Here is an 18,785-nt window from a genome sequence, read left to right as displayed (position 1 = left end):
AGGCCCTGGCTTCCATGCCCAGCACAGAGACGACAAAAACCTATTACCTATTTCTAGCTTGTTACAGTTTTTGTTTTTTTGTTTTTTAAACCACATAGCTTCGTAACTGAGATGGCAGCCAGCTCTGAATTGCCTCTCCAGTTTAGGGAAGATGGAAACCCAGAAGGAAAGCTCCCCGGACTTGCTCTTCTCTAAGAGGTAATTCCAGATGAGCCATGAGTTCATCAGTGAGGAAAGCCTCTCAGGGAGCCTCAGATTTTATCAAAAGCCACTGGAGGAGTAAGGAGGTGCGGTGATATGGCAGATACCACAGAGTATGTGGCGGTGAGAGGTGGACAAAGCATCTACTGCATGTGGAAACTTCTGGGCTCAGTATGAAAGCAGACTCCCTGTAAGTTAGAGGTAGCTCGGCACCTGCTCTCAATGTCCTCTCTGCTCCCAGCCGGAGAGGTGCACTGTAAAGCTTACCATGTACATGGAGGCTTTACACAGTGAAGTCCAACAGCATGCAATCAGTGTATTTATCCCTCTGTCCCTCTCTAGCTTCATCTGTAAAACGGTACTTCTTCCTAGTAAAACAAGCAGTATGCTGGTAGCAACAGTCTGGTCTCAGGGGCTCTCTGGCCACAGGCACATATGGAATCCCTGCTCTGCTTTTCCTTCCCTACACTTGGAGTTCCATCCTCTAAGAACCCATGTTTGCTCTTGCCTGGAGCCCCCTCTTCCATGAAACCTCCTGAGGTTCCACAAAACAAAAGAATCATATGTCAGACTCTGCCCTCACGGGCCACAGACCTGTCTTGCTCACATCTTCCCTCCCCCAGCACCATGGCACTGTCCTACAGGACTGGCTTGTACCTCTTAGCTTCCACAGTGCCACAAGCCAGGCAGGGCTGACACACACTAGTCGAAGATGCCAATAACACTGGATTAAGGCACACACCTTTACTGCCGGCCCTTCTAGCTCCAGAGCCCCTGCAGGCAATGGAGAAGTAGAAGGTTCAGAACTGTAATCTCAGAGCTCTGAACCCATTTAATTTTATAGTCTCGAAATATGGAATCCCCCCAAATTCAACAAGGCAGCTGTTTTGCTTGCAAACGAGAAGGGTCAGCTGTGAAAATACAGCCCCTAGAAAAACAAAGACAGGACAGGCTGCAAGGACACCTCTAGGTTCCCCCCTCCAAGACACACACACACACACACACACACACACACACACACACACACACACACACACAGCTGAGTCAGGAAGTCAGGTCAGCTGTGCCTGGTCTATGTGCTATCTAGCCCCAGGAATTCACTCACTTTCCACCTTCAGGCTCACAGAATCCATCTTGAAAAGCCACTCTAACTCAAAATGCATCCATTTAGCTTAGTGTTTTCATGATTTAAGGATATATATATATATATATATATATATATATATATATATATATATATAAAACTGCCAATCAAAGCTGAGGATCCAGTCAGACAAATCCAGATACAATTCCTCTCTGACATGACTGAATCAGTTTAAAAATATTTTTTTAGGTAAAAGTAAAATTTTGAAGTCTTTATGGTTTTATATTTTTTGGACTTGAATCTCATGGCTTAGGGAGGACTCAAGTCTCACAATTTAAGGAGGATTCTATTCTATTCCCATGGCTTAAGATGGACTAGAGCCTCTGTTCTACTGCTCAGCTCTGAATTGTCTGTTTGTAGCATGTGACTCCTCCCTTTCTCTCTCCCATGGCCTCCAAGTAGATTGCACCATCCAGCCTCCTCTCTGAAAGGTAGGATTCTACCCAGACTTTGCCATCTATTCTTCCATAGGACCATCCCTAATGCCTATACATCTAAACATCACAAACCTCTGCAGATAACTCTGACAGCAAACAAAAGGGACACACTTTATACAGCGAGTTCTCAATGAGATGCTGCCAAGCTGGATTTCAAAAGACAGGCTCCAGTTTCCAAGCTAAGCAGCAACTGGCCCTGTGCCTGAAGTTTTTACTCTCCTTCCCTCACTCAGGAAAGAGGGCCAAGGCTGATCTTGAGGGATTGCTTCATAAGGAAAAATCAGGGAAGGGCACCATCCCAGGACAGACTAGGGGAGGAAGGCTAGTAGAGGTCTCTGGGAAGGTAGAGCTAGGTGCACCACAGGCTCGTCAGCTCCCACAGTGAGCCTCCTCCATTGCAAACAGGTCTGAGTGCTGACACGGGGCTTTCCCACAGCTTCCCCTGGGCTCCAAAGGCATATTTGTCATCAGAGGCTCTTGATGAAGCTGTACATAAATATCTGACTGTTGTTAAATACAAAACAAAACAAAAAACTACTCCACAGAAACCAAATCAAAAGCAGCTGTGAGGGCGAGGGGCCAGCAGCTCGGGCTAAGTGCAAAGGCCGGCAGAAACACTTGTTAACAGCGTGGCTGACTGAAGGCAGAATAGGAAGTCCCTGTGCCCACCAGGTCACGCCATATGACTGCCATGCTTCTCCTGTGACTTTGCTGTGAGGATGGCAGACAGTCTACCTTTTTGAATTCTGTAGCCAGTAAAGAGTTTGACTCTCAACTCTGGATGGTTCTGTCAGCACAGCCCTCCTTGGCTGCCAGCTTGCAAGGGACTATCCGGCCTGTGTTAACAGCGGGTGTTCCACTTTCCTTCCCCACAATCACGAATTAACTCCACAAATCTGCAGGATGCATGCTGCTTCACCAAAACTTGAGGACATAAATGGTCTGAGCACAGTGCTAAGAATAGGATGACGCTGCTGACATCACCTGTGGTGCAACGGCCAATGCTGCCAAGAGGCCTGAGTGAGGGGCAGATGGCCTCAAGCTAATCCTGGAGACAGGAGAACAGCTAGCTTCTGGCTATGGAATCTGGGAATTTCAATCTCTCAAGGATGGACCAGCATGGCTTGTTTCATCAGCCCCCTTGGGAGTCATCTTGTTTTCTTTAGTTAGATGGAGTGGAAAAATATATCCTGGCATTTCTCAGAGCACGATGCTGAACCCACAGTTGGAATAAAATAAAAACACGGAAACTGATATTTTGTCCCAGGATGAGAAATAACCCTAGAGGCTAACTTGAGCCAGTTTCATAAAACGAGGCTAATGCATTTCTATGTTTGAGTCAGACTGAGACTTTCCTTAGGAAATCCATCAATTAAAGCAACACTCGGGGAATTCCTCTGAAGATCTGTGACTGCAACGCAGTGTGGTTCATCAACTTGCAACTTCCATTTCCTCAGGTTGCACAGAGGCTAGACGAAGGACCAGAGTCAAGGCCAGTCTCCAAGGAAGTTGGATCTTGAAGGTGAATCGTGAAAGCATTCTCCATACGTGGTCATGTTTTAAGAATGTCGGAAGCTGAGTAGGGCCTTTCCTCTGTGGGAACTTATAACATTTCATGGGAAAAATGAAAGCACCATTTGACACCTGGATGGGATTCAGAGAATGAGGATGTCTGTCCAAGGCCCCAAGATAAGATACAAGCCAAGGCAAATGGCCTTTCCTGAAAGTTCTTTTAACTAAAGTTCTTTTAGTGTGAAATAAAGTTGACCTTCCATACATATTCTGTATTAGGAACATTTGGATTGGCAGAGGCAGGTGGATCTCTGTAATGTCAGATGTATGCACAAAAGCCAGCCTGGTCTACATAGTAAGTTCCAAGCCACTGAGGGCTATACAGTGAGACCCTGTATATAAAACCCAACCCAACCCAACCCAACCAAACCAACAATAATAAGAAAACAAAAAGTGTACCCAAGACCTGAAGCCTCCCCTCACAGTGACAAAAAGGGTAACTTTCTGTTCTCTGCCATGATGGTTCACTGGTCCTGTTAATTTACCTTCAAGCTTCATTCCCCAGTGATCTCCACACTGTCTCTCATTGTCACCACAAAAACATTACCACCCAAAACAAAGCATCTTTCCAGGGCCAGGCTCCACCTGCACCATGCTCTTTTAAATGTACCTTCTAAGTTTCCTGATGATCTATCTCCACAGCAGGACAGGGCAACAGTGACCTTGTGTGAACTTACTGCAGTCCCTTAGGATGTGGGACAGCGGAAGGAGGGTGGTGGGTAGCAAAGCTAGGGCTACAGTGTTTGACCTCACTGGACTCAGATGGCCTTGCTTGCCTGTATCTTTGTTTGTAACTGTGGCTCTTTCTGTGGGCTTTAGCAGGTTCAGTTGGGTACTCTTCCTTCTCCAGTGAGCAGCACTGGAAGGGGACACAGGTGCTAAAAGATATGCCAAGCTTTCCAGAGATTAGTGCTAGAAGGGCAGGGGAAAGGGGGTGACAAAAATGTGCAGGGCTGTGTGGGGAGAAATGGTAACACCACTCAGAGCAAACTAAAAACTACAGGATTATAATACACTTGAGAAATGGAATGAGCTCTGGATGGCCCAGGGCATTGTTCCTTTCCTCCCTGGCTTTTCAAATTGAAATGCAAAAGGGAATGGTGACTGTCTTCCCAAAAGATTTTCTTGCACCCTGAGTCTTGGGACTTACTGTGTACATATGACTAAGCACTTTTGATGGCGCCTCGGCTCACTGCTGATTCCTTCACTTCTCACAGTGGACATGAGCCCATGAGCATCACTGTCTCATTAAGCCTAGTCCAATAACCAACATGGTGCCTGGCATCAGACTTTCAGAAGATGTGTAGTAATTTTTACACACACACACACACACACACACACACACACACACACACACACACACTCATGCATGCACATGGTCCTGAGCTTCGGCACCACAAAAATTTGAATTCTTTTTATAAATGACCTATGATGAAATAATACACATCCCTTCGGCACCACAAAAATTTGAATTCTTTTTATAAATGACCTATGATGAAATAATACACATCGCTTTGATGACTTTTTTGTAAATCCCAAGCTCATTAGAACAGTTCATTCAAAAGGGAAGTAAGTAGCATCTTCATTAGGTTGATTTTAAAAATACAGAAGTTTATATTTTCATACTGAGCATCTATAAATTCACCAAAAAAGTATAAAAATCAAAATACTATATTTATATAAATAGATGTTTTTTTGTTTTGTATTTGAGATATGGTTTCATGTAGCCCAGGTTGGCCTTGAACTCACTACACCGCTGAGGGTGAGCTTGAGCCTCTAATTTTTCTTACTCTGGGGACATATTTATTCTCTTATTCACACATGTTCTTTTGACAGCAATGAAACCACATGGGCGAGACAATGATTTTTGCCCTTATGAGGCTCCCTGGATGAGTGCTATAATTTTGCTCTTCTTTTAAAGCTTCTATTTAGAGCTTTGGCAAGTCAAGGGTTACAGAGCCAAACTCCCAGAAAAAGCTGTCAACTGCAGAGCATAAAACAATCCCAGATCATGGCTGAAGGATGAAGAAAGAGCAGCTGTGTCTGTCTCCTGGAGAGGAAACAGGAGCCACGTGACAGGCATGACTGTGTTTCTATAGACTTTCCTCATGTGGTGTTGGCGCTGGACCCAGGACCTTGCATATGCTAGGGAGTACTCCACCACCGAGCTCCATTCTCAGCCAACGCTTGTTTTATGCCTTCAAAGCCTGTATCTGATGCATCATTTGTTTGGCTCCATCTGGTCAAGGAGCATGTGCCTGCAGTTGCCAGATCTGATCTTTCAAAGAAGTTGAAAATGAGGAAATTAAGACTTTTATGTAAAAGTCATGATTTTAAAATTCTGGCTTTCTTCAAAATTTAACACAGGGCAAGCTCCAAAATACGACAGCTGTAAGCCACATCTGGCCCCTAGGCTAACAGGCTTATTATCGCTCGCCTCCAGCATTATGGGAGACTTAAGACTCCAGAGCTAACTTAGTGAAGGAACCTTCAAAAAACCACCCAGCCTCACAGATGAAGTCCTGTTGCCCCCTGCCCACAGCCTTTTGTCACCAAGGGTCGCTGTAACTTCTTTCCTCTGGGTCTTTAAGAAGGACATGAGCAGTTAAGCCACTAAAGTGCAGGCTAACCAGATGTGATAAAGGCTTAAGCCCTCTACCCTGACATCTCTTAGGTCTTTAGAGTGACAGGTAATGAACCTTCTGCTCTTCTGGGTGACCTGGCAAAGCCCTTTTGCCATCTTGCCGGTGATGTCATGGCTGCAAGCAGGTTCCTCCTCATGCACTTCCAGGCTCTGGTAGTTGCCATCGGCACAACCTGAAACCTGCCTGGGACCCCGGTCTCAGGTTCAGGGGACAGCTTTGTCTCTCAGAGTTCTCCAGAAATGCTATTCTCTTCCTGGACCTGAAGATAAGGGACCATCCAGGCTCTAAGTACCAAACATCAGTCAAAGACTACATCTGTTTAATGCCCCACCATCTGGGCAAGTTAGAGAAAATTCACTTTCAGTTCTATATAAGTGCTAGAAGTCTGCCTTCTCTCCTGGGGGTGTCTGTAAATCTCACCCCAACCTGCTCATAAGTCTGAGCAGCTGCATTCAGGTTTTTCCAATGGTTTCTTCCACTCAGAGCTCACCCCACCCCTCCAAACAGCAGCCCTTACACCCCTAGCTGGTCAGGTCACTCCCTGACTACTTGGGGACTCCTCAGTGGTATGGAGACACAATCCCTGGGTTGTTTATCTTCTGTAGCCGTGTCTGCGACTGAGCCGCATCTGTAGAACTTGGGCCAGCAAGGGCTTCCTTGCACAGCCATGGAACTGCCATGAGGGCTTGGTTCACCTCATGAGCACCTCAGGGGAAAGCAACTCCATGGTAAGAAGCTGTTCTAGCTCTCAGCCTGGGTCTGTCCCTCATTCAGGGTGGGGAACTGCACAGCTCCCAGGCCAGGCAGGGACATTTCACAACAGGCCAATGTTTGCACCCAAGACTGACCAGACCGCCAACACCAAGTTGGCCATGTTTCCTCTGCTGACGCAGTCCAGAGTCCAAGGTCCCCACTGACTTGGGTTTTGACAGAGACCTTAAAGACTGTTTTCCAAGAGCTATGCTCAAGCACACCCTCCAGAAACACAAGTGATGATCTGAAATCAGGGGCCTGGACCTGTTCTGTTGACTTGGTGTTTTGGGCAGCTACAAAGCTGCCTGGGTGCTCCTTGCTCTCAGGGGGGGAAAAAAGTCAAACTACTCTATTCCCTTTTCCCAAGGCGAGAGTCCAGCAGGTTGGAAGCCTCAATCCTCAGGACAGAAGTGCCACTTTCTTACCTCAGCAGCTTGGGTCTCTTGATGGAGCAGCGTAAGGCCAGTCAGGTCTTCTAAGAAGGAATGTGAGGAGTTGAACACCTTCGCTAGGAAGGTGAATCCTTCCCGCTCGTATTGATCAAGAACCTGTAAAACATTGGTACTTTTAGGAAGGGGGCTGCAGCTGTTAGACATGCATTAAAAGGTTCTTGTTTATAACAAGCACTTATTAAAATCAGGGAGATGGCTCAGCAGGCAAAGGCACCTACCACCAAGCTTGATGAGCCAAGTTCCATCCCCAGGGTAGAAGGAAGTGACCGACACCCCAAGTTGTCCTCTGACCTCCATATGAACTTCATGGCACATGCATGCACTCACACATGCGTATACACACCACATAAGACTATAAGCAAATAAATGTGATAAAAAAATCTAAAAAGGGAATGAAATATATGGTAAAAATGCCATCTAATAGGTAAAAAATGTAAAACGGGCAGGAGAGATGGTTCAGTGGTTAAGGAGTTGGCTGCTCTTGCAGAAGACCTGGGTTCAACTCCCAGTTCCTATCATCAAGTGGCTCAAAACTGGCTGTAACTCTAACTTCAGGCAACCTGATGCCTCTGCACTCACAGGAAGACATGACAGATGGACACACACACACACACACACACACACACACACACACACACACGCACGCTGTCTGTCTTTGTTTCTGTCTCTCTCTTAAAAATCTTTAAGAAAGAATATAGCAAGGCTGAGTATTTACTCTTCGCCTTGGCTTGGGAGAATCATGTTGTCTTCTGTGCAGATGCCAACCTCTTCCAATAAAGCAAGTTTCATGCAAGTTCTACAAGACCCAAGCTACTGGGCCCAAGATTCACTTGTTACAAAGTAAATAACAGGTGAAGGGAGATCCAAGGAAAAGTAGAGAATAATTAATGGAGTGGGCAGGACAAAATAATTCGTTAGAAATCTGACATTCCAGTTAGCCAAAAAGCATTTAAAAACTGTTAGAATGGAAAGATAAATGCTAACAGGAGTATCACAAATGAGGACAACCAAGACAAGAATATGCTCAATATATATAACGCGATCAGAAACCCATCAAGTCAGGACACAGCAAGTGTTAGCAAGGATGGGGCACTTGGGACCCCCATAGAGTATAAGACTGGGACCATCTAGAAGTTTGGTACTCATATGTCCTCTGGCCCAGTAATCCTCAGATACATATGCAAACAAAGACCTGCACACATGAGCACCAGAAGACAAACGAGTGTTCTTGGCAGCACTACTCACGATAACCAAACTAGAGTTACTTAAACTGCTGAACCCAAGCAACTTGTGGAAGGTATTAGGCATCTCCTCCTAGGAACAGCAGCTTAGTTTTCTTAGAGAACGGAATGTCTTTAAAACTATAAAAACAAACAAATGAAAAAGAAGGAAGGAAGGGAGGGAGCAAGGAAGGGACAGCTACAGGTAAAATGTATTTAGCAGTTACCTGTCAGTGTATGGCACAGCCCATAAGCCAACAAGGGTTCTGAACAGCAAATGCCTAAGACACCCAGGGAAGTTAAAGTTTCCTAAAGGTTTGGGAAGACCTTTAGCAGTAGCAGTAGCGTTCCCCGCCTACTTCTGCTCACCCCCCCACTGCTGCAGTAAAGGTGCTCACATAAAAGTCAGAAGACAGCTTGTGGGAGTCAGTGTTCTCCCTTCATCATGTAGGTCTTGGGGATTGAACTCAGTCCAGCAGGCTTGGCAGCAAGCACCTTCGGTCCTTAAGTTACTTAAGTAATTAGTCATCGTAGATGACTAAATGAGTGGAGTACTATATAGCAATAATAGAAATGATAATTACATTTGTCAAACAAATGTAACTTGTGCTCACATCACAGTCACCTTCATACAAATTTAAAAACAAAAACAGGTAAAATAACTCAAGATAGGGGTGCACCTAAGGAGAGACTGTACCTGGAAGAGGGTGCTCGGGGGGGGCCCATAGTGTTAACAGTGTCTGGGTGCTGGCTCCATAAAGTACCTGTGTGAGAGTCCCTCTGTGTTGTTAACATGTGGACAGGATGCCCGTAAGCATGTTGTCCTTCACACAGAAGGCCAGAAGAGGAAAGGCCAGTTGCCTTGACAGGAGAACAAGAACTCTCAGGGCAAAACACATGAGACTATCACACCATGGATCAGTGATCACATCACAGCAGCTGTCAACTGAAGGGAGGCAGTGAGCTGCAGGGGCGAACAGACACCCGAGAAGCAGTAACTCAAGAAATAGACTTGAAAAACATCTCCTTTTGTAAAAGCATGAACACCACAATTCAGCAATTTCACTTGTGAAAGTTTCTGTGCAGCTGTCCCCGGCACGAACACAGATGTAAGAGTGCTCAGTGAACCACTGCAGCAAAAAACCTTGAAAACAGATATCCAACAGGAGACCATGCTATACTGCCGCTTTTACAATCAGTGGCATATTCTGTAACTGATTAAAAAAAAAAAAAAAAACACCCACCGTGGCTCTGAACAACTGGTATAAATTGATTTCCAAGATAGTGCAATATATTAAACAAAGCCAATATCCAGACTGTGTATATAGCAGTGTGTTTAAAGGATGGAGGGAAGATAGAAAAGGGGGAAATGAATTTAAGCTAACACATTCCTTCGATGTTTTCAGTGTTCTGCATCTGAAAATCCCAAAATAGGCTGAGTGCTGGTATGATGTCACAGGCAGATGTGTCCACACCATCTCCTGTGGCTGACCACAGGACAAATTCAGACATGCTACACATACTGCGCAAGGCTGCCCTGGGGCCATGAGTACAGACTGCTTCAAAAACACAGGTGCACTTCGTGTTTAGAGTCAGCTCCCCTGCCCCAGGCAGTGTGGAGGGTAAAAAAAGCAGTGATGCCGCTGGAAAGCCAGGGTCTGGGGTTGGAGGAGAGAACGAGCAGGCAGGGAAGGGTCTCAGCAGTGCTGGGAGATTGAGCTAAGTGCCTGCCCAGGACAGGACATCTCAGGGGAAAGGTGAATGAGGCTCCACATGTGGGTCCCCTAGCAGGATGAAGGTATGAGATACTTAGGAGTTGACAGCATCAAGAAGGGGTGGGATACCAGAGGCAGAGGTAGGTGAATCTCTATGTATTTAAGGCCAGCCTGGAATACACTGCCAATTCCAGGCCAGCCAGGGCTACATGATGATATTCTAATATTCTGTCTCAAATAAAGAAAAAAAAAAACATGGGGCGGAGAAGAGCCCAGGTAGGGAGAGAATGCTCCTCAGGCTGGCAGGTCATGCTGGGAGACTGGGGAGCCTGACTTGACCAAAGACTTGATAGCCTCACTCATGGATTTTAGAAATCACTTAAGAGTTGGACACCTTTAATCCCAGCACTCTAGGCAAATCTCTGAGTTTGAGGCCAGCCTACTCTATAGTGTGAGTTCCAGGGCAGCCAGGCTACACAGAGAAACTTTGTTTTGAAAAACCAAAATAAATAATCAAAAAGTAAAAATATAAAGCATTTAATAAATATAGGCTCCCCTCACCCCCAATGAGATTCCTTACAAATCAGAAAGGTGTCTCGGAAGAATGGGTATGTAAATTAAATGACAGGCTTCCTCATGGTGAGTAGGTTCTATTTAATGTTGTGTTAGTTGTTTTTAGTGATGACTTACTGCGAGTGTTGGATGTTGGTTGAACTCTTGGACTTTAAGCCCTTGTTTCACTGTGTAACTCTGCAAATCTGAGAGCAGAGGAGGGACAGCAAGGACAGAATGAAGGACAGGCAGTCCGTTCCCAGGGTGGACAGAAGTTTAATGCTGAGGCTTTAACAGCACTGGCTGGAAAATATGTGTTAAAACTTAATCCTCTTGGGGTGTGTGGAACCACGTACGGACCTCCAGTGCTGTGAGCCAAACTGCTGAACCCAAGCAACTTGTGGAAGGTATTAGGCATCTCCTCCTAGGAACAGCAGCTTAGTTTTCTTAGAGAACGGAATGTCTTTAAAACTATAAAAACAACAAACGAAAAAGAAGGAAGGAAGGGAGGGAGCAAGGAAGAGACAGCTACAGGTAAAATGTATTTAGCAGTTACCTGTCAGTATATAGCACAGCCCATAAGCCAACAAGGGTTCTGAACAGCAAATGCCTAAGACACCCAGGGAAGTTAAAGTTTCCTAAAGGTTTGGGAAGACAAATAAAGCAGTAGCATTCCCCGCCCCCTTCTGCTCCCCCCTCCCCCCACTGCTGCAGTAAAGGTGCTCACATAAAAGAAGACAGCTTGTGGGAGTCAGCGTTCTCCCTTCATTATGTAGGTCTTGGGGATTGAACTCAGTCCAGCAGGCTTGGCAGCAAGCACCTTCGGTCCTCAGCCAACTCATCCGCTCAGTGTTCACTCTTGTCTAATGATGCCTGCCCTTTCCTGCTATGAGCCTTTGTTTAGCCATTTTGCACAGTAGGGTTTTGTTGTTTATGACATGTATGAAAACATATCTCTGGACTAATATGGTAGAAAGTCTTTGAAGAGACAATGCCAGGAGTATCACACCTCCATTTGAGACTGTGCTAACTCTTTTCTTTGCTCTAGCAAATGCATACTCCACAGCTAAACACTGAAGCCCATCAAAGCTTTCCAACCCTGGGCTACTCTACAGAAGGCTTTCACAGGGACTCTGGTTTCCTGATGATAACATGTAATTTTTCTTCTTTAAAAAGTATTTTTATTACATTTATTTATTTGTTTGTTTAGTTAGAATATATCCTGTGTGTGTGTGTGTGTGTGTGTGTGTGTGTGTGTGTGTGTGTGTGCGTGTGTATGCCAGGACACAGAAAAAAACCTGTGAAAGTCAGTTTTCTCCTTCCGCTATGTGGAGTAGGACCCAGGAACTGAACTCAGGGCATCAGGCTTGGCAGCAAGCACTGTTCCCCAACTGAGCCATTGTGCTGGCCCGATGTAAAAGTTTTCATTTCATGAAAATGGATTCCTAGTCTATTTTTTTCTTCCTTCCTTCCCTTCCTCCTAAGTATGTACACTTGGATGAATTTATGTGCACCACGAGACAGGTGTCCTTGGAGACCAGAGGGCATTGGATCCCTTGAAACTGGAGCTACAAGGGGTTCTGAGTTGCCTGGTGTGGTTTCTGGGAACCAGTCCAGGGTCCTTGACAAGAATACTATTTACTCTCAACCCACTGAGCCATCTCTCCAGCCCCTTGTCTATTATTCTTCAACAAGGGCAGCACAGAACACATACCCCAGTTTAAAAAGCAGCTTACATAGCTTTGACAGGAATGTAAATGTACAGTTTTTGTAAGGCTCTTGTTAAAGTCACTTTTGTATAGGCTTTAGACTTCCTTGCACATGATGATTCAAAACTACACATGGGCACCTATTTCTCCAACATATACATAGTTGAGGTCACAGAGTAAGAAACTGTTTCCTACATTGCAGTTGTAGGCAGGCCTGACAGGACCTTTAATTAAGCAGACAGCTTGAGAGAACTGGCACCAGCTAGGAATACCTGCACAGTAACAGACAGTGGGAGTCTATGGAAGCCTCAGACAAACAACTTCCAGGAGGACGAAGCCCCCAGGCTTTTGTAAGTTTTACAGCCCAGAGCTCAACTAGGTTTGCAGAGTGAATCTCAGAGAAAACCCAGTCTGCTTCCAGCTGTGAGATACAGTAGCTATACTTACTCTCTTAAGTATGAGGCAGGTGAGGCAGAGAACAGAGCCTAACCTGGAGGCAGTTTGTCAGAGACTAACGGATCCTGCAAAGTGAAATGCCCATCATGGGAGAGAATGAGAGATCTAAAGTAAGCTTACCCATGGGGGGAACTCCCCTCCCTGAGAAGAAGTGGAATATTGGAGGGAGGGGGTGTGAGGGTGGGACTGGGAGGAAAGGAGGGAGGCTATGATCAGGCTGTAAAGTGATTAAATACATAAATTAATAAAGAAAAGTACTAAAAAAGTAAAAATAAAGTAAGCTTACAACAGTGGTTATCATCCTGGGAGTCATGACCTCTTTGGAGTCATATATCAGATATCCTGAATATCAGACACTTACATTATAATTCACAACAGTAGCAAAATTATATTTATGAATTTCGCAGTGAAATAATTTTATGTTGGGGGGTCACCTCATGTTGTGGTGACCGACCCCTCCCCCAACATGAGGGACTGTATTAAAGGGTTGCAGCATTAGGAAGGTGAGAACCACTGGCTTAAAAGAAATGAACAGCTTTATTCAGCTTCTTTCTAGTAAAGAAAAATCTGAGTTAATAATTAAGATCCTTCCTTTCCTGCAAAGCAGCAGGCCCAGAACTGTCATACATTTAAAAATAAAATACACTAACCACGCATGGTGGCACATGCCTGTGACCCCAGAACCTGAAAGGCAGAAGCAGGGGATTATTTCAAGCTTGAAGTGAGCCTGGTCCGATAGAAAGTTCCAGAGGAGCGAGGGCCACACAGTGAGACCCTGTCTCAATAAATGAACAGGTAAAGGCAGCCAGTTTCAAGGCTCGTTTAACAACCAAGTATTTAAGGTACGTTGTTGCAGCAAGAGGCTTAAAAAAGAAAAGAACATGATCACATCAGTAGGTTTATATAAATATTTGGCCAAATCAAAAACCCATTTGTGACAAAACTTGTACCAAATGAGAAACAGAAAGTTTCAATTTAATATAGGATTTCTATAAATAATCTGCCAGTATTCCTCCCCATTCCTCCCCTGACTCCCTCTGCTCCTTCTTTTTAGGCAGATATTATCTTGCTACATGCCAGGCTAGCCTGGAAGTCATGATGCTCCTGTCTCAGTCTTCTCAGTTTGGGTATTGCAGGTGTGCATTTCAGGTAACTCTGGTGAGAGAAATGGAAGAGCTGGATCATGGAGGGCCCCGTGGGCCTGCGGGTGGGAGGATGCGCTGTGCCACATTGCTGGTTCTCCCAGCATCATCTGTGGAACTTTCAAGCCTGGAGAGTTGAAAGATGGAATCCCAATGAAAACTGCAGCAGGTGTCAGTGGTGAGTGTTGGGTCTTTATAGGGAAGCGGACTGATCCAGAAGAGCCACCATTGCATGAAAGGAGAGGAACTGTGCTGAGGGACTGGCATAACTCAAGGCTAGGGCTTACTGTACAACTGCAGTTATAAAGACAATAGCATTGGCTCAAGAATAGACAAATGGACCAGTAGGGCAGAACAGAGGATTCAGAAACAGACCCAAAAAAATGTAGTCACCTGACAAAGGAGTAAAGGTGATACAGTGAAACAGTCCTTTCAATAAATAACACCAGGACAGCCACACACAAAAATATTCCCGTGGACACAGCTCATCCACCCTGCGTACCATAGCTCACTCTGGGTCACAGGTCGGGGTGTAGCATGCACCCTATAAAGCTCTCATAGGTAATGAGGGAAAAACCAGCCTTGGCACCAAAGGTATGATCTGTGAGAGGAGGAATTGGAGAGCTGAATGCTTCAAGCCCATGTGTAAGATTACAATCATGAGGTCTAAGTCATGGGCCAAAGACCTCAACACACACCTAACTGAAGAAGGTACATGGAAGTCAGAAAGCGTATGACAGATTCCTCACGTCGTCTGTCACCAGAGGAATGCAAACCACAACAGGAGCGGGCCACTGTTGCACACTTATCAGGATGAGCAAAATCTAGAACATGGACAAGTTGCTGGTAAGGACTCAGAGTGGCAGAGACCCAAGCAGCACAGCCCTTTGGAAAAGATTGGTGTTTTCTTACAAAACTAAGGCTACTCTTCTACCTCACCCAGCAGAAGCCTAGAAGACACAAGCTTGCACACAGACATGGACAGAAACTTGTTTCCATCCAAACTGCTCTTCAGCAGATGGATGGCACCGAAACAGCGGCATGAATGAATAGTGCATCCAGACAGGGAATTATACTCAGCACTTATAGAAAATGAGCCCTCGAGAGCCATAGCAGATTACACGTGTCTGATGTATATATTATACAGAGCAGATAAACATGCCTTTGTAAGCAAGACAAGGGGTATGTGATGTGTCCACAATGTGATGGTCTAGAAAAGGCGGAACCATGGAGCCTTATAATTGCTGGGGCAGGGGCCTCTGAAGCAAATGTGCTCAACTATAGTTACTGTACATAAAAACACTATACTTATGTGCAAGTGTTTAAAGATGTCTTAAAGGATCACTGGTCAGGACAGTGGTGGTACTGTTTGGCAGTGTACCATACATATATTATATATATATATATATATATATATATATATATATATATATATATATTATATTTGCCCAAACACATAAAGTATACGGCACTAAGGGTGAACCTTGATGTAGACTATGGACTTTAAATGATAAGGATCAGTGTGGGGTCAGGGGCTATGATGATCATACTGTGGGAAGGGAGCTGTGACAATGGGGAGGCAGTCTGTATTCATCAGGGGCATGCATGGAACAGCTCTGGATTCTCCTCTTAATTTTGCTATGAATCTAAAACTGCTAACACTCTCACAACAATTTCAGAGTAACCTGCCCAATGCTCCAGGTACAGGGATAGAAGGCTATGGCTGGATACCCCAGGACCTGCCATTCCCATTCTGAGAGCACACATGAACAAGACTCTTCTCTCTCCTCCCTTAGGGACAGTCACCCAGCTGGTTCTGTCAGCAGAGGGCTTACTCCACCGTGAGGCAAGCCTGAAGTTTCTCAGGACCTTTGTGGACAGGGACAGAGTCACTGCGCAGGGAGCTCTCTGTTCTGGGTAATGAGCTGGGCGCACTGATAGTAGGACCAGGACATCTTTCATTTACTTTCTGTCTCTTGCTGTTCTGAGATATCTCTCAGAACATTAAAATTAACTAATCATTTAAAATTGATGCATTTATTAGGACAGGAATAAACAAACCTGATTTCTGTGAGTGAGGGCACTTGCCCAGCAGGAGCAAGGCTGTAGGTTCTGGCCCCAGTACCTCCTGACCAACAAAAAGCCCTTGATTTCAACAGCTGGCACAATTCTCCACCCACCACCTCTCTCCCAGCACCTGCGCAGGCAGATCATCTTGGGAAAGTCCCAGGTCTTTGTTTTCCCTGCCTGTTCCTGCCCCACAGGAGCTGCTTTCCATTAGATCAGTTCACTGAAGCTCAGCTCAGGTATCAAGTCCTGCACGAAGCTGTGCTGACTACTTCTATTCCTTTGTCTCTCCCTCCCTTGGTGCTCTGACCACACCCCTCACTATGCACTGGCCTGTTGGGTGGCTCTGTAGGAAATGAACTGCCAGCCACATGATACCTGGCATTTCCAAGCACCGCCCTGAGGGCCGGTGACTTTGTTTCTGTCTCCATATGAAACAGATAACAGCTGAGAAAGCTGCTGAATGGATGGGCGGAAACACAGCTATCATCCTCGCCTAGTCTGTCTGCGTGTGCCATTGAACACAGGCAGGACCTATTCATGAAGCCAGGCCTAGAAAGTGGAACAACAGATCCAAGGTCAAGGTACATAGAGTTGTTCCAAATCGGAGCCCTGGCCTGAGCCTCTGCCAGCGTGTCAAGAAGGTAGCCCAGGTGAACCTAAAGTCAAGGGAGAGTGCTCAGTGCTCTCCAGTGCACATGGAAATTAGGCAAAAGGGTCACTTACAGGTCATTTAGAGAAGTTGCACATCAAAACATCAGCTTCCTCTAAATTTGAGATGACTGATTGTGGAAGACATGTCCTGACATTGGGGTTTGAATGAGCTGCTGGTACAGCACACAACTGTACTAAAGAATCAAAGAGCCATTTTTGCTGGGACTTCCACTGAGATCATTGAAAAGGAAAGATGTTTACTGTGGGGAGTTGGCATATGCACCTTGGAGTAACCCCAAGACACAGGGCAATACACAGGGAACTTTTCTTACCCTAGAGTTACCCCAATTTTGTCTTCCAAAAGAGATTTCAGGCAGACACTGAGCAAGAATGGATCCCAGCCGGACTGTTACATATCTGCTCCTAAAATATGACTGTTCATAGAGACAGAAGATACATGACAGTGACACAGAAAGTACCCCCAAAACAGTCGAGTGAAATCCCTGAGAACATCCTCATCCATCAGGAGAAAGCTAACAGCAACACATTTGGGGACTATTTGTTCAAGAAAAACAGAGCTGGAAAAGTAATGAGGTATTTGGGGGGGGGGCATATTAGCTTTGCTTCTGCCAATCCTTGTCTACCTCAAACTCCATAGGAGCCTTTTAAAACCTATGACAACTATAAACACGGAGAAAGCTTCTTGGAGGGGCAGCTTGGAGTGAGAGCTAACTACCCAGCCCATGCTCAGACAATTGCTACCTTTAGGAACTCCTGGAAGATGCTGCTCTTAATTGGGCCTTAGTTGACCTGACTCAGAACTGGTGTATTGTGAAGGTGTCTTTCTGGGGCCAGTGCCCACAAACTAATTGTTTAAAGTCCTCAGCTCTTAAGGTGGTAGGCAGGTTAGCAGTCTGACCAAAAAGGAACCAATAAAAAATGTTCCGAAAGATGTGGGAACTGTCCCAGGCAGCTCTGAGGAGCTCAGTGTATTCTTGGCAATGCAGAAGAGCACGTATGGGCATGGTGCTAGCAGTGTGCCCCAAAACACCTGTGAGCTCAGCAAAGCTCTGAGAAGGTCTGGGCGCTCAGTGTGGCTGACCTGAGCATCATGCCAGAAGGGGATAAAAGGCAGGGCAGGGTTATTAACTGCCTGCCTGCTCATGGAGGCTTGTCCCAGCATGCAAGGAACCCCCTGGCAGAGCCTGGAAGGGGCATTTAAGGAAATCTCCGTTCACTCCTGATCACAAAGTCAACTGAGCAGAAACTCCAGTGCCACGTAGGACAAGGCTCAAACCTAACAAAATACAAGTCAAACAGTTAAAAACAAAAGTCTGAAGCTAGCAGTAGCAACCACTGAAAGAACAAGCCACAGGGCAGAATCTGATGGTCTGAGTGGATTCACTATTACTTGAAAGGCCCAGTTCTCCAAGGAAGGGTAATGGAGGGTGAGTATGTGTGTGTAAAACACATCCTCTATGTACATGAAAATGTCATAGTAAACCCATTACTGTGAGTCACAGGAAGCCAGGCGGCTATTCAAGAGAAGGGGTTGCTATTTTATGATAAACATTTCCTAAAAAAACAAAAACAAACAACCCAAAATACATTTGTTTATTTTATATTTGAGTTTGCCTGCATGAGTTGACATTGACCGAAAGTCCTCTGCAAGAGAAGAAGTGCTCTTAACCACTGACCCAGCCTTCCAACACCAACAACTATTTCTTAAGAGCTGACCAGACTCTCACAAGCACAACTTAGTCCTGTCAGAAGGAGCACCCCCTGACCTCATCACCAGGATCACTAAGTGTCTCCATAGGGACAGTTTCAGACTGTGTATAAACTGCCTGTAGCTTGCTCTTAGATGAAATCATAAGAAACTCTTCTGACCCTGGATTTGACAAGAGTTTCTTAGCTTAACTGACAACACAGGCAACATGTTTTTCTTCACCGAACCTTAAAGCTTTTGTTTCTAAAGACTAGAGGTGGGTGAATAGAGGTCAGAAAATAGAAAATATTACACACACACACACACACACACACACACACACACACACACACACACA

General features: G+C 45.4%; 1 protein-coding gene across 3 annotated transcripts in view; it reads right to left on the bottom strand.

Moving 5' to 3' along the window:
* The window catches only part of Atg7 (autophagy related 7), a 199,514-nt gene that overhangs the window by 73,478 nt on the left and 107,251 nt on the right, over nucleotides 1-18,785 (bottom strand). For all 3 annotated transcript variants that reach the window (XM_055604315.1, XM_055604313.1, XM_055604316.1), the window contains one exon: nucleotides 7,178-7,300. In XM_055604315.1, the coding sequence (XP_055460290.1) occupies nucleotides 7,178-7,300 (123 nt within the window). The remainder of the gene's footprint in view (nucleotides 1-7,177; nucleotides 7,301-18,785) is intronic.

This window comes from Psammomys obesus, unplaced genomic scaffold, assembly GCF_907164565.1.
Source record: "Psammomys obesus unplaced genomic scaffold, mPsaObe1.curated_primary_1811, whole genome shotgun sequence".
Lineage (NCBI taxonomy): Eukaryota > Metazoa > Chordata > Mammalia > Rodentia > Muridae > Psammomys > Psammomys obesus.
The sequence above is the reverse complement of the archived record's forward strand: the minus strand, read 5'-3'. Positions and strand labels throughout refer to the sequence as shown.